Raw genomic sequence first — 16,473 nt, 5'->3', positions numbered from 1 at the left:
GATCCCTCCCCCGAGAATTGTACTTTCCATCTCTGACACTGGCTCCTCTACTCAAGTTATATTCCAAAGGCATCAACCAATGGTGGGGTGGGAGCATGTGCAGATGCGTTCCTGTCGTGCAAGGGTTGGTGTGCACAATCAGGTGGTGGGATACCTGCCCACCGCCCCCTTCCGTTGCCTCATGTAGACCAACTACCCCATGGTTGTTACCCTTCTCCTGGGGCCGTAAAGCTCTGCCCAGCTGGGGCAGCGTGGACTCGCACAGACCCATCCCGCCCGCAATGCTGGGGTACGCCGGGGCCGGGTCTCTGCCCTGCAACGACTCCTCGGCTCCGCTTTACGTCACAAGGGACTCATTTTGCAAGATCCTCGGGATCCCCTGACTCCAGGACACAAAAGAAAACGGAATCTTAGGGTTGGGGATTTAGCTCAGCGGTAGAGCGCTTGCCTAGCAAGCGCAAGGTCCTGGGTTCGGTCCCCAGCTCCGAAAAAAGAAGAGAAGAAAAAAAAAAAAAAGAAAGAAAACGGAATCTCAGACCCGCCCCAGAAGAGCCCCGGAGGCCATTCCACAGAGCGAGCCTCGGTTGCCATGGCAACGCGGCCTCCGCTCCCGCTTCTTGGACATTTACGCTTGCGCGAGAGTACCGAGGACGCGAACACCAGAAGACTCCATTCCCACCCTACCCAAGATGCTCCACGTTGCCCGCGTCTTGACGTCACGAAGTGACGTACCCTCACGTGATTATAAGTTATCCGTGATGTAAAAGAGAACACTGGGAGAAAGCAGCTTTATTTCGCTCAGAAGCTGGAGAAGACACAGACTAGGTACAGTGGTAGCTCTCGTCTCCGTGTGGCAGTTCTACTTCCGGGTCAGGCTGTGGCGCATGCGCAGCGTTCTAAGTCTCTTTTTTTTTTTTCTCGTCTTCCAGCATTCTAGGAGACTTAAGGGTTTGGAAATCCAAAGCACAGGATCACACTAACGTGACAACCAGGAAAGGTGCTTTCCCTGGGTCCGAGGGACACAACCAAGACCATCCAGGTCTGGCCGACCCGGAGCAGCTTGAGCAACGGCCATGGCGGCTCTAGTAAGTATGAATGAGGTGGGGATGGAGGTGTCGCAAAACAGACCCCGCGCCCTCTCCTAGCCTTACAGACTCCTGCTCTTTTGCAGGGCTCCAGCAGCCAGAATGTCACTGAGTACGTCGTCCGAGTCCCCAAGTAAGTCCCCGTTCACCCACACTTTAGAACCTCGGCCCTGTGTTCCCCTGCTACGCTGGCCCTACTGCCGCGTCCAAGACATAGTAATAGTTACATCTTAGTAGTTAATGTTAGGGTCTGTGACTCTGTCCTGTTTCAGACTGGTCAGGCCAGACATGGTGGCTGCCTTTAATCTCAGCACTTGGGAGGCAGAAACAAGAGAATTTCTTTGAGTTCGCGGTCAGTCAGGTCTATAGAGTGAGTTCCAGACCAGCCAGGGCTACATATAGTGAGGGCCTCAAAATAAAACAAAATTCCAAACTAGTCACAAGTAGTATACATCCTGCTTTCTGTGCCAAGTGCCATGGCCCTCAACTTCTAACTTTATCTTAGGTGGGCCTGTGGTAGGCAAGCACTGTACCACTGATCTACACCTAGTCCCCTTTTATTTTTTTGTTTATTTTGAAGACACAGTTTTACTGTGTAGTCTAGCGGGTTTGACCAGGCTGACTTTGAAACCCACTAAGACCCACTCACCTCCAGCCCTTGCCTGCCTGCCTTCCTCTCTACATAAGGGTTCTCTACACCTTTGGTTCATTTTTTTCTTAAGGATTTAGTGTTATCTCTGTGTATGTCTGTGTGTATATAGATGTGTGTTGTGAGAGTGCCTGGTGCCTATGGATCTTTATATGGGGTTGGATGAGATGGAGTCTTTAAAAAAAAACAAAACAAAAACAAAATTAAAAAACCCCTGAGAAACCGGAGCAGTGGTTCTCAACCTGTGGGTCGCCTAAGACCATCAGAAAACACAGATATTTACATTATGAATCATGATAGTAGCAAGCTTATAGTTATGAACTAACAAAAATAATTTTATGGTTGGGTCAATACAGCATGAGGGGGTCATAGGGGTATTAGGGATCATAGCTTTAGGAAGGTTGAGGACCATTGTTCCCAAGTCTTTTTTGAGTTCCCAGAATTACCTACAACCAAGGGTGTAAATCGTAGATTTGTTGAATGGATAATCGATGGATTGAATAGTTTCTTGCCCATTCCAGGAACACAGCCAAAAGATACAACATAATGGCTTTTAATGCAGCTGATAAAGTCAACTTTGCTACCTGGAACCAGGTAAGTGTATTCCTCTGGGTGTCTGGGGCAGAGACCTAACCCTGGGCTGGTGACTTTACTGAAACAGTAGTGCCCACACCTGTAGCCCCAGCAGACCTGTGATTCCAGCTATTTGGTGGCTGAGGTAGAAAGACTGAGTGTTTTAGACCAGCCTATACTAAATAAATCCTATCTCAAAGAGAAGAAGAAGCTAGCCTGAGGGTACGGTTCACTTGATGAAGCACTCACCTGGCATATAGGAGGCCAGGGGGACCACCAGCGCCATGTATAATGGGCATGTTGGCTGGCACACGCCTGTTATCCAGCATGGGAAAGGGGATAGGATCTCAAATTGAAGACCATCCTTGGCTACATAGTGAGCATGAGTGAAGCATGGTATATATATATATATACCATGTCTTAAAGTAAAGTAACGGGTAACAAGATGACAAGCAGGCCATGTCATGTACAAAAACGAATGCATTTTATAAGTTTGGAGTGTTTGTTTTTAAGATAAAGCCAGCAGGCCATAGTGACACATACCTTTAATGCCAGTTCATGACTGCAGAGTCAGTGGATCTCTGACTTTGAGGCCAGCCTGGTCTGCACAGTGGGCTTCAGAGCAGACTGCCTATACAGTGAGACCCTGTCTCGAAAGGATAAAACCATCGCGCAAGATGGCTACAGCCAGGGATACTAGCATCCCAGCACCAGGGAGGTGGAAGCAGGAGGATCATAAGTTTGAACAGCCTGAGCTACATAACAGGATTCTCTAGATAATACTAAGAGGAAAAAAATGTTAAAGGCCAAAGTTTTAAACTACCCAGTATCCTGGGTGTCATGTTAAAATGTTACTATTTCCATATTGTCTGGGTTGCTCCTGAGCCTTCCTCGGGTGGTCTCCATGATCTCATGGACCAGTCTGTTTTACTGTTGTAAGTCCCACATTCCTCATGCCCAGAGTCATGTGTGTGTGTGCATATGTGCATGTGGGCATGCTGTGCATGTCAAGGCTAGAGTGGACATCAGGTGTCTTCCATAGTCACTCTACACCTTATTATTTCAGTGACATCTGTTGGGCCACAGGTGTGTGAGGGATGCAGAGTTTGGGAGATCAGAGAAGAGTTTGCAGGAGTCGGTTCTCACTTTCTGCTATGTGGGTCCTAGGGCTTGAACTCAAGCCTCAGGCTTGGCAACAAGCCCTTTTGCAGGCTATACTTTATACAGACTATATAGCAAGTACTGTCTTTCCCAGCCTTTTTACAGTTTTGAGTCAGGGTATCTAACTGAACCTGGGGCTTGCTGACCTGTGAGTTCCAGGGACCCTGCTGTCTACAGCATTCTCCTGGGGTCTCAGATGCACACTTCCATACCCAGCTTTGTCTGTGGGTACTGGGGATCTGGATTCCTGATCCTTATGCTTGCAAGGCAGCTACGTTATCCACTGAAGCATCTCCACAGCCCTCTCCCTGGGCAGAGAGCAGGTGCTCAGATCCCTGCCCTCATGCCACATGGGGGGTCTGCTGGGGCACGTGAGGCCTGGCACAGTGAGACAGGAGAGTATTCCTGCTTCTCCTCCAGGCACGGCTGGAGCGAGATCTGAGCAACAAGAAGATCTACCAGGAAGAGGAGATGCCAGAGTCTGGTGCAGGAAGTGAATTCAACCGCAAGCTCAGGGAGGAGGCTCGCCGGAAGAAGTATGGCATCGTCCTAAAGGAGTTCCGGCCTGAGGACCAGCCCTGGCTACTCCGTGTCAATGGCAAATCGGGGAGGAAGTGAGTGGTGCTGATGGTGGGGAGGTTCCAGCTTGTGTCCCTCACACATGCATACTTAGGAGACATTGTCCTCAAGTCTGTTCCCAACAGCATGGGGGACCCAGGACCACCTCTCTTATCAAAGTTTAATCTTGGAGGTAAATCAACTGGATACTGTTGGCCTGGCTCAATAGCCTGACTGTGACCTGGAGAGGACCTTGACACTTGGGATGGTGGAGCCTGAGAAAGCCAGTGACCAGTACTCCATGCATAGTTACTCAATGGACTGATAGCTGGAGCCTGCATGGTGTAGGGCCCCACAGTAGCCATGGTGGGTTATAGGCTGGGAGCAGCTGTAAGGATGGTGGCCACAAGGTGGCAGAGTGGTACTTGGCTAAGGAGGTGGTGGCCCATGCCTTTCTGTCCTGTCATTCCTAGAAGAGCCCAGATGGGTACTGTAAGGGGGTGGATGGAGTGCAGGCAGGCCCTGTGGGTGGGGTCCTGACCTAACTGAGGCTCTCTGCAGGTTCAAGGGCATCAAGAAAGGCGGGGTAACAGAGAACACGGCCTACTACATCTTCACACAGTGTGCGGATGGTGCCTTCGAGGCCTTCCCTGTGCAGAACTGGTACAATTTCACACCGCTGGCCCGACACCGCACACTGACTGCTGAGGAAGCTGAGGAGGAATGGGAGAGGTGAGGCAGAAGTGGAGGTTATAATGTGTACGCCCTTGGAGCAAGCCTGCCTGGAGCAGGCAGCTGTCTGCTCAGTGCTTCCTTTGGCAGGCCTGGGAGCTTAGTGAAGGCTAGTACCACAGATAGGCACAGCCTGGGGGTCAGGGAGGCCTCTTCATGGCAACCGCCTCAGTTCTAGCTTGGGAGGTAGAAACAAAGATGGGTACAGGGAAGCTGAGATAGAGAAACTCAGTGGACAGCATAAGATGTCATGTACACCTGCTGAGGGTGGGCCCTGTGTGTCCAGAGAGGGCTGTTGGAATTGATGTGGTCCATGGGGTTGCTCTGTGCTTGCTTACAAGCCTGGAATAGTGCCGGTTCTCAAGGGCTGGGATTGAAATGTCAAAAGCAGCTCCTCCTGCTATGCTTAGCCTTATTCTGGGCACACATAGGTTCATGGACAGCTCCTTGTCCAATGAGACCCTATTCTATGTAATCCTTGAGATAAATTAACGATGGGGGTATGGGTGGGGGTAGTGTGAGTGCACACCTCAGCACACAGATGGCAGAAGCAAGAGAATCAGGAGTTCAAGTCCATCTTCTGCTGTATTAAGTTTGAGGCCAGCTGTGGTTATACAAGATTTGGTTTCAAAACACCCAGAGCTCCAGACACAGTGGTACACGCCTTTTATCTCAGCAAAACACCCAGAGCTCCAGACACAGTGGCACACGCCTTCTATCTCAGCAAAACACCCAGAGCTCCAGACACAGTGTGCACACGCCTTCTATCTCAGCAAAACACCCAGAGCTCCAGACACAGTGGTTTTTTTTTTTTTTTTTTAAAGCACACTGTAGCTTCTATCTCACACCAGAAAACACCCAGAGAGCATGTGGTTGCTGGGATTTGAACCAGACACAGTGGCACTGAGCCATCCTTCCAGCCTATCTATCAGCAAAACACCCAGAGCTCCAGACACAGTGGTGCACACGCCTTCTATCTCAGCAAAACACCCAGAGCTCCAGACACAGTGGTACACGCCTTCTATCTCAGCAAAACACCCAGAGCTCCAGACACAGTGGTGCACACGCCTTCTATCTCAGCAAAACACCCAGAGCTCCAGACACAGTGGTACACGCCTTCTATCTCAGCAAAACACCCAGAGCTCCAGACACAGTGGTGCACACGCCTTCTATCTCAGCAAAACACCCAGAGCTCCAGGCACAGTGGCACACGCCTTCTATCTCAGCAAAACACCCAGAGCTCCAGACACAGTGGCACACGCCTTCTATCTCAGCACTTTGGTACACAGGCAACAGGCTCTCTGAGTTTGAGGACTGGCTTATATTCCAAGTTCCATGCCAGCTAAGATCACACAATAAGATCCTGTTTTAAAGGAATTTTAATTGGGCCAAGCCTGATGGTGCACACCTTTAACCCAGCACTCTAGGATGCAGTGGCATGAGTATCTCTGTGAGTTCAAGGCCAGCCTGGTCAACATAGTGAGTCCCAAGATAGCCAGGACAGTAGAGATCCTATCTCACAAAACCACAAAACAAAACAACCCCCCAACCCTCCCCTCCCAGGAAAAAACATAAAACATTATTTAGCTAACCAATATGATGGCTGGATATGCCTGGAACAGACCCTGAGTCTGGAGGAGCTAAGATGTGGGGTTCCCAGAGGGCTCAGGTGCACGTGGGCCTGAGGCCATTTCAGGGCTCACCCTATATTATTTCAAGATGCGGGGTCTGAAATGGCCCATGCTGCACGCCCTGCCCCTCCCCCTCTGTTGCATGTGGTGTGGCTCTGGTTAACACCCTACAGGGTCTTTCTGCTTTAGCTTCCTCACAGTGCGCATCTTAACGAGGTTACCCCGTCATGCCCATTGTCCCTGAAAAGGATGGTGCCCATCTGAGTGTCCTGGTCATTATCTTCCACCAGCCTCTGCTGCACAACGTACTCAGTCACTTGTCCCCATGTGTAGGAGGAACAAGGTCCTGAACCACTTCAGCATCATGCAGCAGCGGCGACTCAAGGACCAGGACCAGGATGAAGATGAGGAGGAGAAGGAGAAGCGCAGCCGTAAGAAGCCTAGTGAACTGCGCATTCATGACCTGGAAGATGACCTGGAAATGTCATCCGATGCCAGTGATGCCAGTGGAGAAGAGGGTGAGTGGGGACCCAGAGGTCTTAGCGACAAGGCCATGCTGAGTTAGCACCACCCGGGAAGTCATGACGCAGAGTTACTCAGGAAATGAATGGCACCTTTACAGACTTTCCATGGGGTCAGTTTGTTTAAATGTTCCAAGGTTGCCGTGCCGCAGGTCACATGGGCCTGGTTGATTATAGGTATAGGGTTTTTTGGTGACTGAATGGCAGAACAAGTAGAGTGGGCTGAGGACAGTGCACAGGAGGGGTAAGCCTTCCACTTTCTCTAAGAATTGGCTCAACCCGAGTGCAGTCTCCCTGTCAAGATATAACACACGAAAAGACATGGTGTGCTTGCTGTGATCCCAGAACTCAGGTCTGAGGCGAGAGAATTCCGACCCTATCTTTTTTTTTTTTTAAGATTTATTTATTTTATGTTTGAGTACACTGTAGCTGTCTTCAGACAAACAGAAGAGGGCATCAGATCCCATTACAGATGGTTGTGTGAGCCACCATGTGGTTGCTGGGAATTGAACTCAGGACCTCTGGAAGAGCAGTCAGTGCTCTTGACCTCTGACCCACAGCTCCAGCCCACTGATCCTATCTTTGAAACACGACGGTGGTAGCACCGTCTTTAATCCCAGCACTCAGAGGCGGAGGGTAGTAGATCTCTGTGAGTTCAAGGTAGTCTACAGAGCATGTTCCAGGACAGCCACAGATAGAGAAGTCCTGTCTACAAAAACAAAAATAAACAAAAGCTCCCCAAACCCCACACAACACAACACGAGTAGGGGTCACAGGGGCCGCATATCAGATAACTTGCATATTAGATATTTACAATTCATAACAGTAGCAAAGTACAGTTACGAACAGCACTAAAAATAACGTTATGGTTGGGGTCACCACAACGTGAAGAACTGTGTTAAAGGGTCAGTGTTAGGAAGGCTGAGAACCGCTTGCCTAGGTTACCTCTCTCTCCTCTACCTCTGTCCCTCCTTTGTCTGAGGTACAGTTTATATTTATGGACTGTTTATACTGCGGTTCAGCAGCTTGTAAGAATCCTCAGAAAGCTGGCTAATGGTGGCACAGGCCTGTGTCCCTGGCACTTAAGAAGCTGATGCAGGAGGACAATTACTTAGGGCAAGCCTGGACTACAAACCAAGGCTTCATATCAGAAGTAATTACACGTGTGTTTTCTCATGTTCGTTTTCTCTATAGAGTTGAACATCCATCACCATGCTGACTTTTGGAATAATTCAGATCTGTCTTAGTCAGGGTTACTATTGCCATGATGAGACACCATGACCAAAGCAAACATGGGGAGGAAAGGGTTTATTTGGCTTCCACTTCTGCATCTTAATCCATCACTGAAGGAAGCCATGGAGGGTGCTGCTGACTGGCTTGCTCTCGTGGCCTGCTCAGCCTGCTTCCTAGAGAACCCAGGACCACCAGCCCAGGGATGGCCCCACCCACAGTGGCCCTGCCCCATCAATCACTAACTAGGAGGATAACTTACAGGCTGCCTACAGCTGATCTTATGGAGAGGGTTTCTCAGCTGAGCCTCTCTCCTCCCAGATGACTCTGGCTTGTGTGAGGCGATGTAAGACTAACCAGGCCAAGTCCTTGATTTCTTTCCCATTTCTCCTGGTGACTGTGAATCGGCTATTTGTCCCCACAGAGCTACTTGCTCAGATACTTGATATAGAGGCTTTAGATGCTATGTGACCTGACGTCACACAGGAAATGTGACATCGGGTGTCAGGATTTCCTGGCTACATGGGGACTGCTGCTTATGGGTGTCGTCCCTGCCTAGAATCTCCCAGTGAGCGGGGGTGGGGATTAAGTGGAGCCCCTGCCCAGCAGTGAGCAAAGATCTGGGTTCATCCAATCTGAGCTCCTCCTATACTTTCCTTCCTTTCACAGGCAGCAGAGCCTCCAAGGCTAAGAAAAAGGCCCCAGTGACCAAGGCAGGCAGGAAGAAGAAAAAGAAGAAGGGCTCAGATGATGAGGCCTTTGAGGACAGTGATGACGGGGACTTTGAGGGCCAGGAGGTAGACTACATGTCTGACGGCTCCAGGTGAGGCAGGGGTGAGGCAGAGGTGAAGCAGGGGCGAGGCAGGCCTGTGGTCACCCAACTTCATAGCTTGCCCTTCTCTGCCCTATAGCAGCTCACCGGATGAGGCAGAGGGCAAGCCCAAGGTGCCCCAGCAGGAGGATGGCCCCAAGGGTAGGTGCCCGCTGGACTTGGGGGCCAGCCGGGGAGTGGGAGTGTGCTCAGCAGTGGGCGCTGCTCACACCTGTGGCCTGTGTCCCAGGTGTGGACGAACAGAGTGAGAGCAGTGAGGAGAGTGAGGAGGAGAAGCCCCCCGAGGAGGACAAGGAGGAGGAGGAAGAGAAGAAGGCCCCTACCCCACAAGAGAAGAAACGCAGGAAAGGTGGGTGAGGAGTACAAGGCTGCAGGGATGGCCAGTGCCCTCTGTTCCTTTGGACCCACTTGCACAGGTGGTGGTGGGTGGACTCTGTAGGGTCACTGCTTTGGATGTTTGTCCTATGCAGACAGCAGTGATGACTCAGACAGCTCAGAAGAGAGCGACATTGACAGTGAGACCTCCTCTGCGCTCTTCATGGCGGTAAGTCAGAGCTGGGGGCTTGAGTGGGATTGACAGTCCGAGCCTTCAGACTCATACCCCAATCTCTGCAGAAGAAGAAGACACCCCCCAAGAGGGAGCGGAAGCCATCCGGGGGAAGTTCAAAGGGCACCAGCCGGCCAGGAACTCCCAGTGCAGAAGCGGCAAGCACCTCTTCTACCCTGCGGGCCGCAGCCAGCAAGCTGGAACAGGGTGAGTGCCAGAAAAGCCTGTCCACGAGAACCAGAGCTGCCGGTTCTGCACATCTGCTGTCCCCGACCTGGGCCCCACCTGGACCTGACATTATTCTCTCCTCCAGGGAAGCGGACAAGTGAGACTCCAGCAGCCAAGCGCCTTCGGATGGACACAGGTCCCCAGAGCCTGTCTGGGAAGTCCACGCCCAGCAGCGGGTATGTTCAGACAGGAGCGGGACCGTAGGTAGGATCGGGCTAAAGGGACTCTTGTATGACCCAGCCTCCTTCCTTTCCCCTCAGTGATGTCCAGGTGACAGAGGACGCTGTGCGCCGCTACCTGACCCGGAAGCCCATGACCACGAAGGACCTGCTGAAGAAGTTCCAGACCAAGAAGACAGGGCTGAGCAGCGAGCAGACAGTGAATGTGCTGGCGCAGATCCTCAAGCGCCTCAACCCTGAGCGCAAGATGATTGGGGACAAGATGCACTTCTCCCTCAAAGAGTGATGCCAATAAAGAGAGCAGGCCCAGAGTGCGAGTCATCACTGCCACCCCTGCCCTCCTGGAGGAGCCCTGAGGCATTTGAGCCTCTATTATATCTACAGCGTTCTGCCTGCATGCCTGAAGAGGGCACCAGATTACATTATCAATGATTATAAGCACTGTGTGGTTGCAGGGAGTTGAACTCAGGATCTCTGGAAGAACAGTCAGTGCTCTTTAACCTCTGAGCCATCTCTCTAGTGCAAGCCTCCATTCTTGCAGAGGACACGGCCTTCCTGCCCACTGAGCTCAGTCCATAACCAGGACCTGTCTCCTGTGCAATCTTCACGAGTTTAATTTCATTTTACCTTTGCCCTGGCCACACTCACAGCTCCTCACTGGGGGATTCTAGGCAGGCAGGGGCTCCACTCCTGAGCCACTATGCCCTCGTCCCCATTGTGGATCCGGGTGCTGTGTGGGTTTATGGTGGCATGCATGCGTTTGGGAACGCTCAGCTTCTAACAGTCCTCCAGGAGGACAGGTTTGGGATTGGTGGTCTTCCTACTGTTGTCGCTGAGGCTGGCCTTCAGGATAATAGGCACGTACCAATGATGTGAGAAAGTCTTGCAGTGTAGTCCAGGCTGGCCTGGACCTCAGTTTCCCAAATGCTAGGATGACAGTCATGTTCCCTGAATACCTTTAATGTGCAGTTCTCAGCTTGGGCGCTTCCCTTACTGATTTCTGTGATCCAACCTATTCCTACTCTTGGCACCTAGATGCTGTTTTCCATTTCCAAGTTACATTCCTGGGGTCCTCCTTATCTCCTGACAGGCCCAGCGATATATCTTATCCAGGCCAGCCAGGCGTTGCTTGGAGAGAGAGTGCTTTACATTTTTGGATAGTGACAGGGCTGACTGGTGCTTGGCCTCAGCTGCTACCTTGAAAGCTGGGCCCTGAGCAGCCTGGGTGAAGTGAGGGCTTCCTCTCAACGGCAGCAGGACACCAGTGCAAACTCAGACCCACCACCCCTGATTGATTGGGAATACCTGTGGAAGGGGGCTAGTCCTTGGGAATGTCCATGCTCACTGAACATCCCTGTCCAGCTGTCTGTTGGTCCTTTGAACCTGGGTCTAAGGTGCCATCCACCCTAGGACAGGGTGTGCACTTGTGTTTAAGGGCAGAGCCTTGCCTTCAGGGGAACTCAGTTCAAGTGACTTTTGAAAGCTATGTTTTTCTTTTTGAGAAAGGATCTCAAGTAGCTCTGGCTGGCCTTGAACTGGTGCTGAGGATCCATAGTGTCAGTCTACGCCGTGCCTTAGATGGAACCCACAGCTGCTTTGTTGATGCTCAGCACACATTCTACAAACTCGGCTTCAAACCGTGTGTCTTGTGCAGCGTGTGCATGCCACCACATGCATGTGGTGTCAGAAGAGTCTCTCCTACCATGTGGATTCTGCAGTTCACACTCGGGGTGGCTCTGTGGCAAGGGCTTTTAGCTGCCGAGCTCTTACCACTGCTTACTAGCCTCTGATGGCCTCACCTTCAACCCTTCCCTGGCTTTCTGGCCACAGGGGCTACCCACATGCACTGCCATACCCAGCATCAGTTCTTTTCCTTTGTCTCCAAAGCCCTTGGTCTGTTGTTGCCCATGGTCACTTGCTGGGTCTCATGGATTCAGAAGTCTGCAGAACCTGTGCCTTTCTGGGAATGATTTGTCACTGCCTCCTCTTGATCTGATACTCCAAAGCCCAGACTGGCTGTAGCTGTGGTTAGCCTTCCAAGAATGGGAGTCCCAGCCCTTAGCTATCCCCTAGCCTCTCCCTTTTCCTGTTTTGATGCTGCCTCAGCCAGGTCCAGAGACAAGGGCATGATGTCTTAATCCTGGCTGAAGCTGAGATGGACTAATGTCATGTGCCCTTCCCAGTCCCTGTTGGCCCCACATGGCATGAGACCTATAACAGGCCCCCTCCCAGTCTCCTTGTACTTCTTCCACTGACAGCAGGTGGGGTGGGGACATGGGTTCGTAGCCAGCTCTGGACTTGCTTCTGGCTGATGGTGTGACACTCATAAATCAAGGGCATCAGGGTGTCGGAAATGGGTCTATGGAATGTCTGGGTGGGTGAGCCATCAATTCTTAGGGATGAGGATGTGGGGACAAGGTGGGTGGGACCCCCATGGCTTCCCTGGGACATGGAAGTGATTTTAATCCCCAGGACAGGCAGGGAATAAATTGAGGGCACCAAAGCCTCTCGGCATCCTGGGACCTGCCTGTCACAATGGCTGCAGGAAGACTTCGGATCTTGTTTCTGCTGCTCCTGTCCTTGCACCTGGGCCTTGGCTGGGTCCTTGATCTTCAAGAGGCTCCTGCGGCAGATGAGCTCTCGTCTGGGAAAATGGCAGAGACTGGAAGGACCTGGAAGCCCCATCAGGGTAAGAATTCTTGGGGGCCTCCTAACTCTATAGTTCCTTCTCTCAAAGCCCTCACTTTGCCTCACAATCCTATTCTACCTTGCACTAGGTAACAACCATGTCCGCCTTCCAAGAGCCTTACCTGGTTTGTGCCGGCTGTGGAGCCTGACCCTACCAGTGGCTGAGCTTGGCCTGGGCTATGCCTCAGAGGAGAAGATTATCTTCCGATACTGTGCTGGCAGCTGTCCCCAAGAGGCCCGTACCCAGCACAGTCTGGTGCTGGCCCGTCTTCGAGGGCAGGGTCGAGCTCATGGCAGACCTTGCTGCCAGCCCACCAGCTATGCTGATGTGACCTTCCTTGATGACCACCACCATTGGCAGCAGCTGCCTCAGCTCTCAGCTGCAGCTTGTGGCTGTGGTGGCTGAAGGCGGCCAGCCTGGTCTCTCAGAATCACAAGCAAGAGGCAGCCTTTGAAAGGCTCAGGTGACGTTATTAAAAACTTGCATAGGAGAAGATTAAGAAGAGAAGGGGCCCTGGGTTTGGTCCCCAGCTCGAAAAAAAAAAAAAAAAAAAAAAAAAAAGAGAAGGGGACCTGGGGTTTGGTTTTTGTTTTTGTTTTGTTTTGTTTTTTGCTTGTTTTCTATCAGTAGTGAATGCAATAAACGATATTCTTATGGTCTTAAGAGTGTGTGTGATGGGGTGCGCCCTGGCAGCCACCATGCTATGTAAATCCTGAGACCTTGATCATCTCTTAAGGGCCCCAGCCCTGGCAGATGGTAATTTGAAGATTCCCATGAAATCATTTTCCTACTTTATTCACAAGTCTAGAGGATATGTGGAGAGGTTAGCAAGCTGGAGGTGGCTCTTCTGGCCTTCCTGGCCCCATCCCCTCTGGGAGGGAGCGGCAAATCACTGAGATGCGTCGGCCCCGGGGGACCCGGTGAGCCCCAAAAAATGATTCTTCATCTCTAAGGATCTCATGGGAGAAGTCATATCGGGCTGAACCCCTGCAAGAAAATAAAGGCCAAGTAGGTGAAGGGAGGGAAGTCTGTCCCTTCATCATTTCTGTACTTTTTCTGGGTAGTGGTGATGGTGACTTCCTCTGCTATGAGAGCAGAAACAAGAGCTGTTGGAAACACTTGGCCTCATCTGGGGGTTCTAGGCTAGGTCATACCTGAGGATATAGAGAGAACCAGGTTCCAGCAACAGTTCCAGCCACTGCTCAGGTTCCTGTGTATGAACCAGCTTCATAACACTTGGAGACAACAGAGAAAGGCCAGCGATGGTAGATCCACAGAACTGGGAAAAGGGTACGGTGTATATGTGGGGTCAGGCTCAGAGAGTGGGCCTCTCTGCCCACTGACGACCTGGCTAGGAGTTCTGAGGGACTGCCTTCTGCCTACCTTGACACTGTCAACGTGAGGCTTGATGTAGCCCCGATGTTCCAGGTCCAATACATGGACCAGAGATAGCAGGGTCTGGTCAGGACCAAAGGCAGCGGCACGGACCCGCTGCAGGATGGCCTGGCTTGCATCAGACCAGCAGGATTTCTCTGTCTCCCTGAAGCCGTGGATGGCCTGTACCGAGAGCTCAAGTCATACCTGGGAACTTCCAGGGCAGGAAAATGAGGTGCAGAGGGGCGCAGTTCAGGGCAGGGAGTTTTATCTCACAATTTAGTCTTTAAGCTGGCTCAGTGAGGTTTCAACCACGCATCTGGTCTTCACATTTTGATTCCCAGTGGTCCCTGGTGCTGGCCACCCCAATATTCAGTATTTTGGTCTCCAGTTTCAACTTGATCCCTCAAGTTCCTAGAAACTCCCAACTGCTGGCACTCCCTCTCCCAAGTCTGCTTTCTATTCCTAATCTTGTCGTCAAGCCCCTCAATTCCAGAACCTCATGTCTGAAGTGACATCCTTGTCCTCATTACCCATGCCTTCTAATTCCAGGTCCAGCCCCACACCACAGTCCCTGTTCTTGGTAAAGCCCACCAGTGATTTGCCCCCCACTGTAATACTGCACTGCTCTATTCCTCCTGAGCCGGCTCACCTTCTCCAGCTCTCATCCCTTCCCCTGCTCTAAGTACCATCCACAACCCCCCAGCTCCTGGCCTTCCCCTGGACTCAGCTCTGGCATTAAGATCAGCCCTGCTCCCATAGGGCGTCCTGAGTGACTGTCACTCCCGAGTCCCCCATCACCTGCCACATCCCACACCAGAGAAACTGGTCGCAAGCAGCAGACGGAGCCCCATGTCAGTTGGTCTCACCCGAACCTACACCAGGCCTTGCCCAAAACACACCGTCTCCCCCCAACCTGGTCTATCGTAGGTCGGAGGCCCCAGCTTCACAGCTCTTCCACTCCGCCCTGCCGAGGACCCCGCCCCCTCATTATGTCCCAGTGGGCGTCCCCGTAGCTCGCCTCTCCACCCACTCACCGAGTCCCAGTGGTCGTACTCGTAGCGCCGGCGCCGCAGCTGGGGCTCCAGTTCGCGTGTCAGCGTGTCCTCTTCCTCCTGGCTCAGGAAGCCTGGATGTACTACCGCCTCATCACGCAGGCGGCTCAGCACGGCAGAGTCCGAGCCGCGCACCCAGCCGCACCCAGAAAGCAAGCGCATCGCTAGCCTCCCGCTGCCCGCCATCTTCAGGACAGACTGCACAAGGCTGAGCCACGCCCCCACAAGCCATTGGCTGACACTGCGCCACGCCCACCAACTATTGACTCTCCTGTTCGCTGCCGACCCCGCCCAACACGCACTCAACTTATTAGATGTGCTCCAAGTCAGTCTACTGATGGTCCCACCTCTCAGCCCTGAGCAAAGTCTCAAGCAAAGCACCTGATGTGCAGAACAAGGAAGAGCGGAGGTTCGGGGTCACGTGGGGGCAAAGCCAAGGTTAGAAGGTCAACCAACCTAAAGAGCAAGCCTATTGCCTGTCAAACAGCACACCCTGGTGGAGAAATTCAGCCCTTGAATTTGAGGCTAGCCTGAATTACAGGAGATATTGACCACAAAATAAGACGTTCAAACAAATAAGACCAAATAATACAATCCCTACCTCAAATGTTGTGAGTTAAATTTAAAAAGAGGGGAAAAAGTTACTTTCTTCCACACCACCCTAATAAACTGGGCCTAGGAAAATGGCTCAGCATTTGTCAGGAAGCATCATGGCGGCTTTGGTTTGACCCCCAAACACAGTAGTGGAAGCTGACTCCTGCACTTGTGATCCTCTGACCTCACAGGGTCATGTGGCACCTGCCCTCATAAACTTGTCCAGTTTCCTTTTTTAGCTACACCTACATATCCAATCCTCTGCTTCCATTTTAGTAAAATTCCCTAAAAATTTCCTGACATCCTCTCTGGCTTCAGCTGGCTTTTGGAGGTGACTTTGTGACCTGGTGAGTCACTAGTGCCAGGTCTCATGGGTCTGAGGATCAATCCAAAATTGGTGGTAGCTTCTAGTAGAGCCTTCACCCTAACTTTTTTTTTTTTTTTAAAGGTTTTTATTTTTTTTAAGATTTATTTATTATATATAAGTACACTGTAGCTGTCCTCAGACACACCAGAAGAGGGCATCAGATCCCATTACAGATTCACCCTAACTTTTAACTCTCTAGGGGCAGAGCCTCAGCTCAGCAGGTAAGAATATACTCAAGTTCTAGCATCCACAAGGAGGCTTCAGGGGACCCAACACCCTACCCTCTTTTGGCCGTGGGTACTGCACTCACATGCAGAAACCCACACATAATCAAAAATAAATGCATGAACCCATCTTTCTACCTGCTGACTTTGGGGTAGTAAATGGCTTAAGTCCGCTGTCAGCCAGGTGTGGTGGTGCACTCGGGAGGCAGAGGCAGGTGGGTATCTGAGTCTGAGGCTAGGTTGG

General features: G+C 51.6%; 3 protein-coding genes across 4 annotated transcripts; 2 read left to right on the top strand and 1 right to left on the bottom strand.

The window, feature by feature from the left end:
* Window positions 1-693: 693 nt before the first annotated feature.
* Window positions 694-10,237, top strand: Gtf2f1 (general transcription factor IIF subunit 1). Of its 2 annotated transcripts, XM_032900795.1 has the most exons (14): window positions 694-825; window positions 930-1,085; window positions 1,172-1,218; window positions 2,256-2,328; window positions 3,889-4,082; window positions 4,588-4,758; window positions 6,723-6,907; window positions 8,810-8,963; window positions 9,052-9,113; window positions 9,202-9,321; window positions 9,443-9,516; window positions 9,588-9,726; window positions 9,833-9,923; window positions 10,008-10,237. In XM_032900795.1, the coding sequence occupies exons 2-14, from the start codon at window positions 1,074-1,076 to the stop codon at window positions 10,210-10,212; spliced, it is 1,527 nt and encodes a 508-aa protein (XP_032756686.1). In that variant the 5' UTR covers window positions 694-825; window positions 930-1,073; the 3' UTR covers window positions 10,213-10,237. The 2 variants fall into 2 exon arrangements, with proteins under 2 accessions (XP_032756686.1, XP_032756687.1); XM_032900796.1 differs by lacking the exons at window positions 694-825; window positions 930-1,085; window positions 1,172-1,218; window positions 2,256-2,328 and adding an exon at window positions 2,938-3,242.
* Window positions 10,238-12,152: 1,915 nt separating this feature from the next.
* Pspn (persephin) lies at window positions 12,153-13,127 on the top strand. The gene is made up of 2 exons (XM_032900794.1): window positions 12,153-12,615; window positions 12,704-13,127. Exons 1-2 carry the CDS (start codon window positions 12,462-12,464, stop codon window positions 13,018-13,020), a joined length of 471 nt encoding a protein of 156 aa, XP_032756685.1. The 5' UTR covers window positions 12,153-12,461; the 3' UTR covers window positions 13,021-13,127.
* A 262-nt stretch (window positions 13,128-13,389) lies between these two features.
* Alkbh7 (alkB homolog 7) lies at window positions 13,390-15,277 on the bottom strand. The gene is made up of 4 exons (XM_032900793.1): window positions 15,027-15,277; window positions 13,999-14,172; window positions 13,770-13,894; window positions 13,390-13,602 (listed from the first exon to the last, which is right to left on the bottom strand). Exons 1-4 carry the CDS (start codon window positions 15,228-15,230, stop codon window positions 13,440-13,442), a joined length of 666 nt encoding a protein of 221 aa, XP_032756684.1. The 5' UTR covers window positions 15,231-15,277; the 3' UTR covers window positions 13,390-13,439.
* Window positions 15,278-16,473: the final 1,196 nt, after the last annotated feature.

This window comes from Rattus rattus, chromosome 4 (assembly GCF_011064425.1).
Source record: "Rattus rattus isolate New Zealand chromosome 4, Rrattus_CSIRO_v1, whole genome shotgun sequence".
Classification (NCBI taxonomy): domain Eukaryota; kingdom Metazoa; phylum Chordata; class Mammalia; order Rodentia; family Muridae; genus Rattus; species Rattus rattus.
Note: the sequence above shows the minus strand (reverse complement) of the source record. Positions and strands in the feature narration are given on the sequence as shown.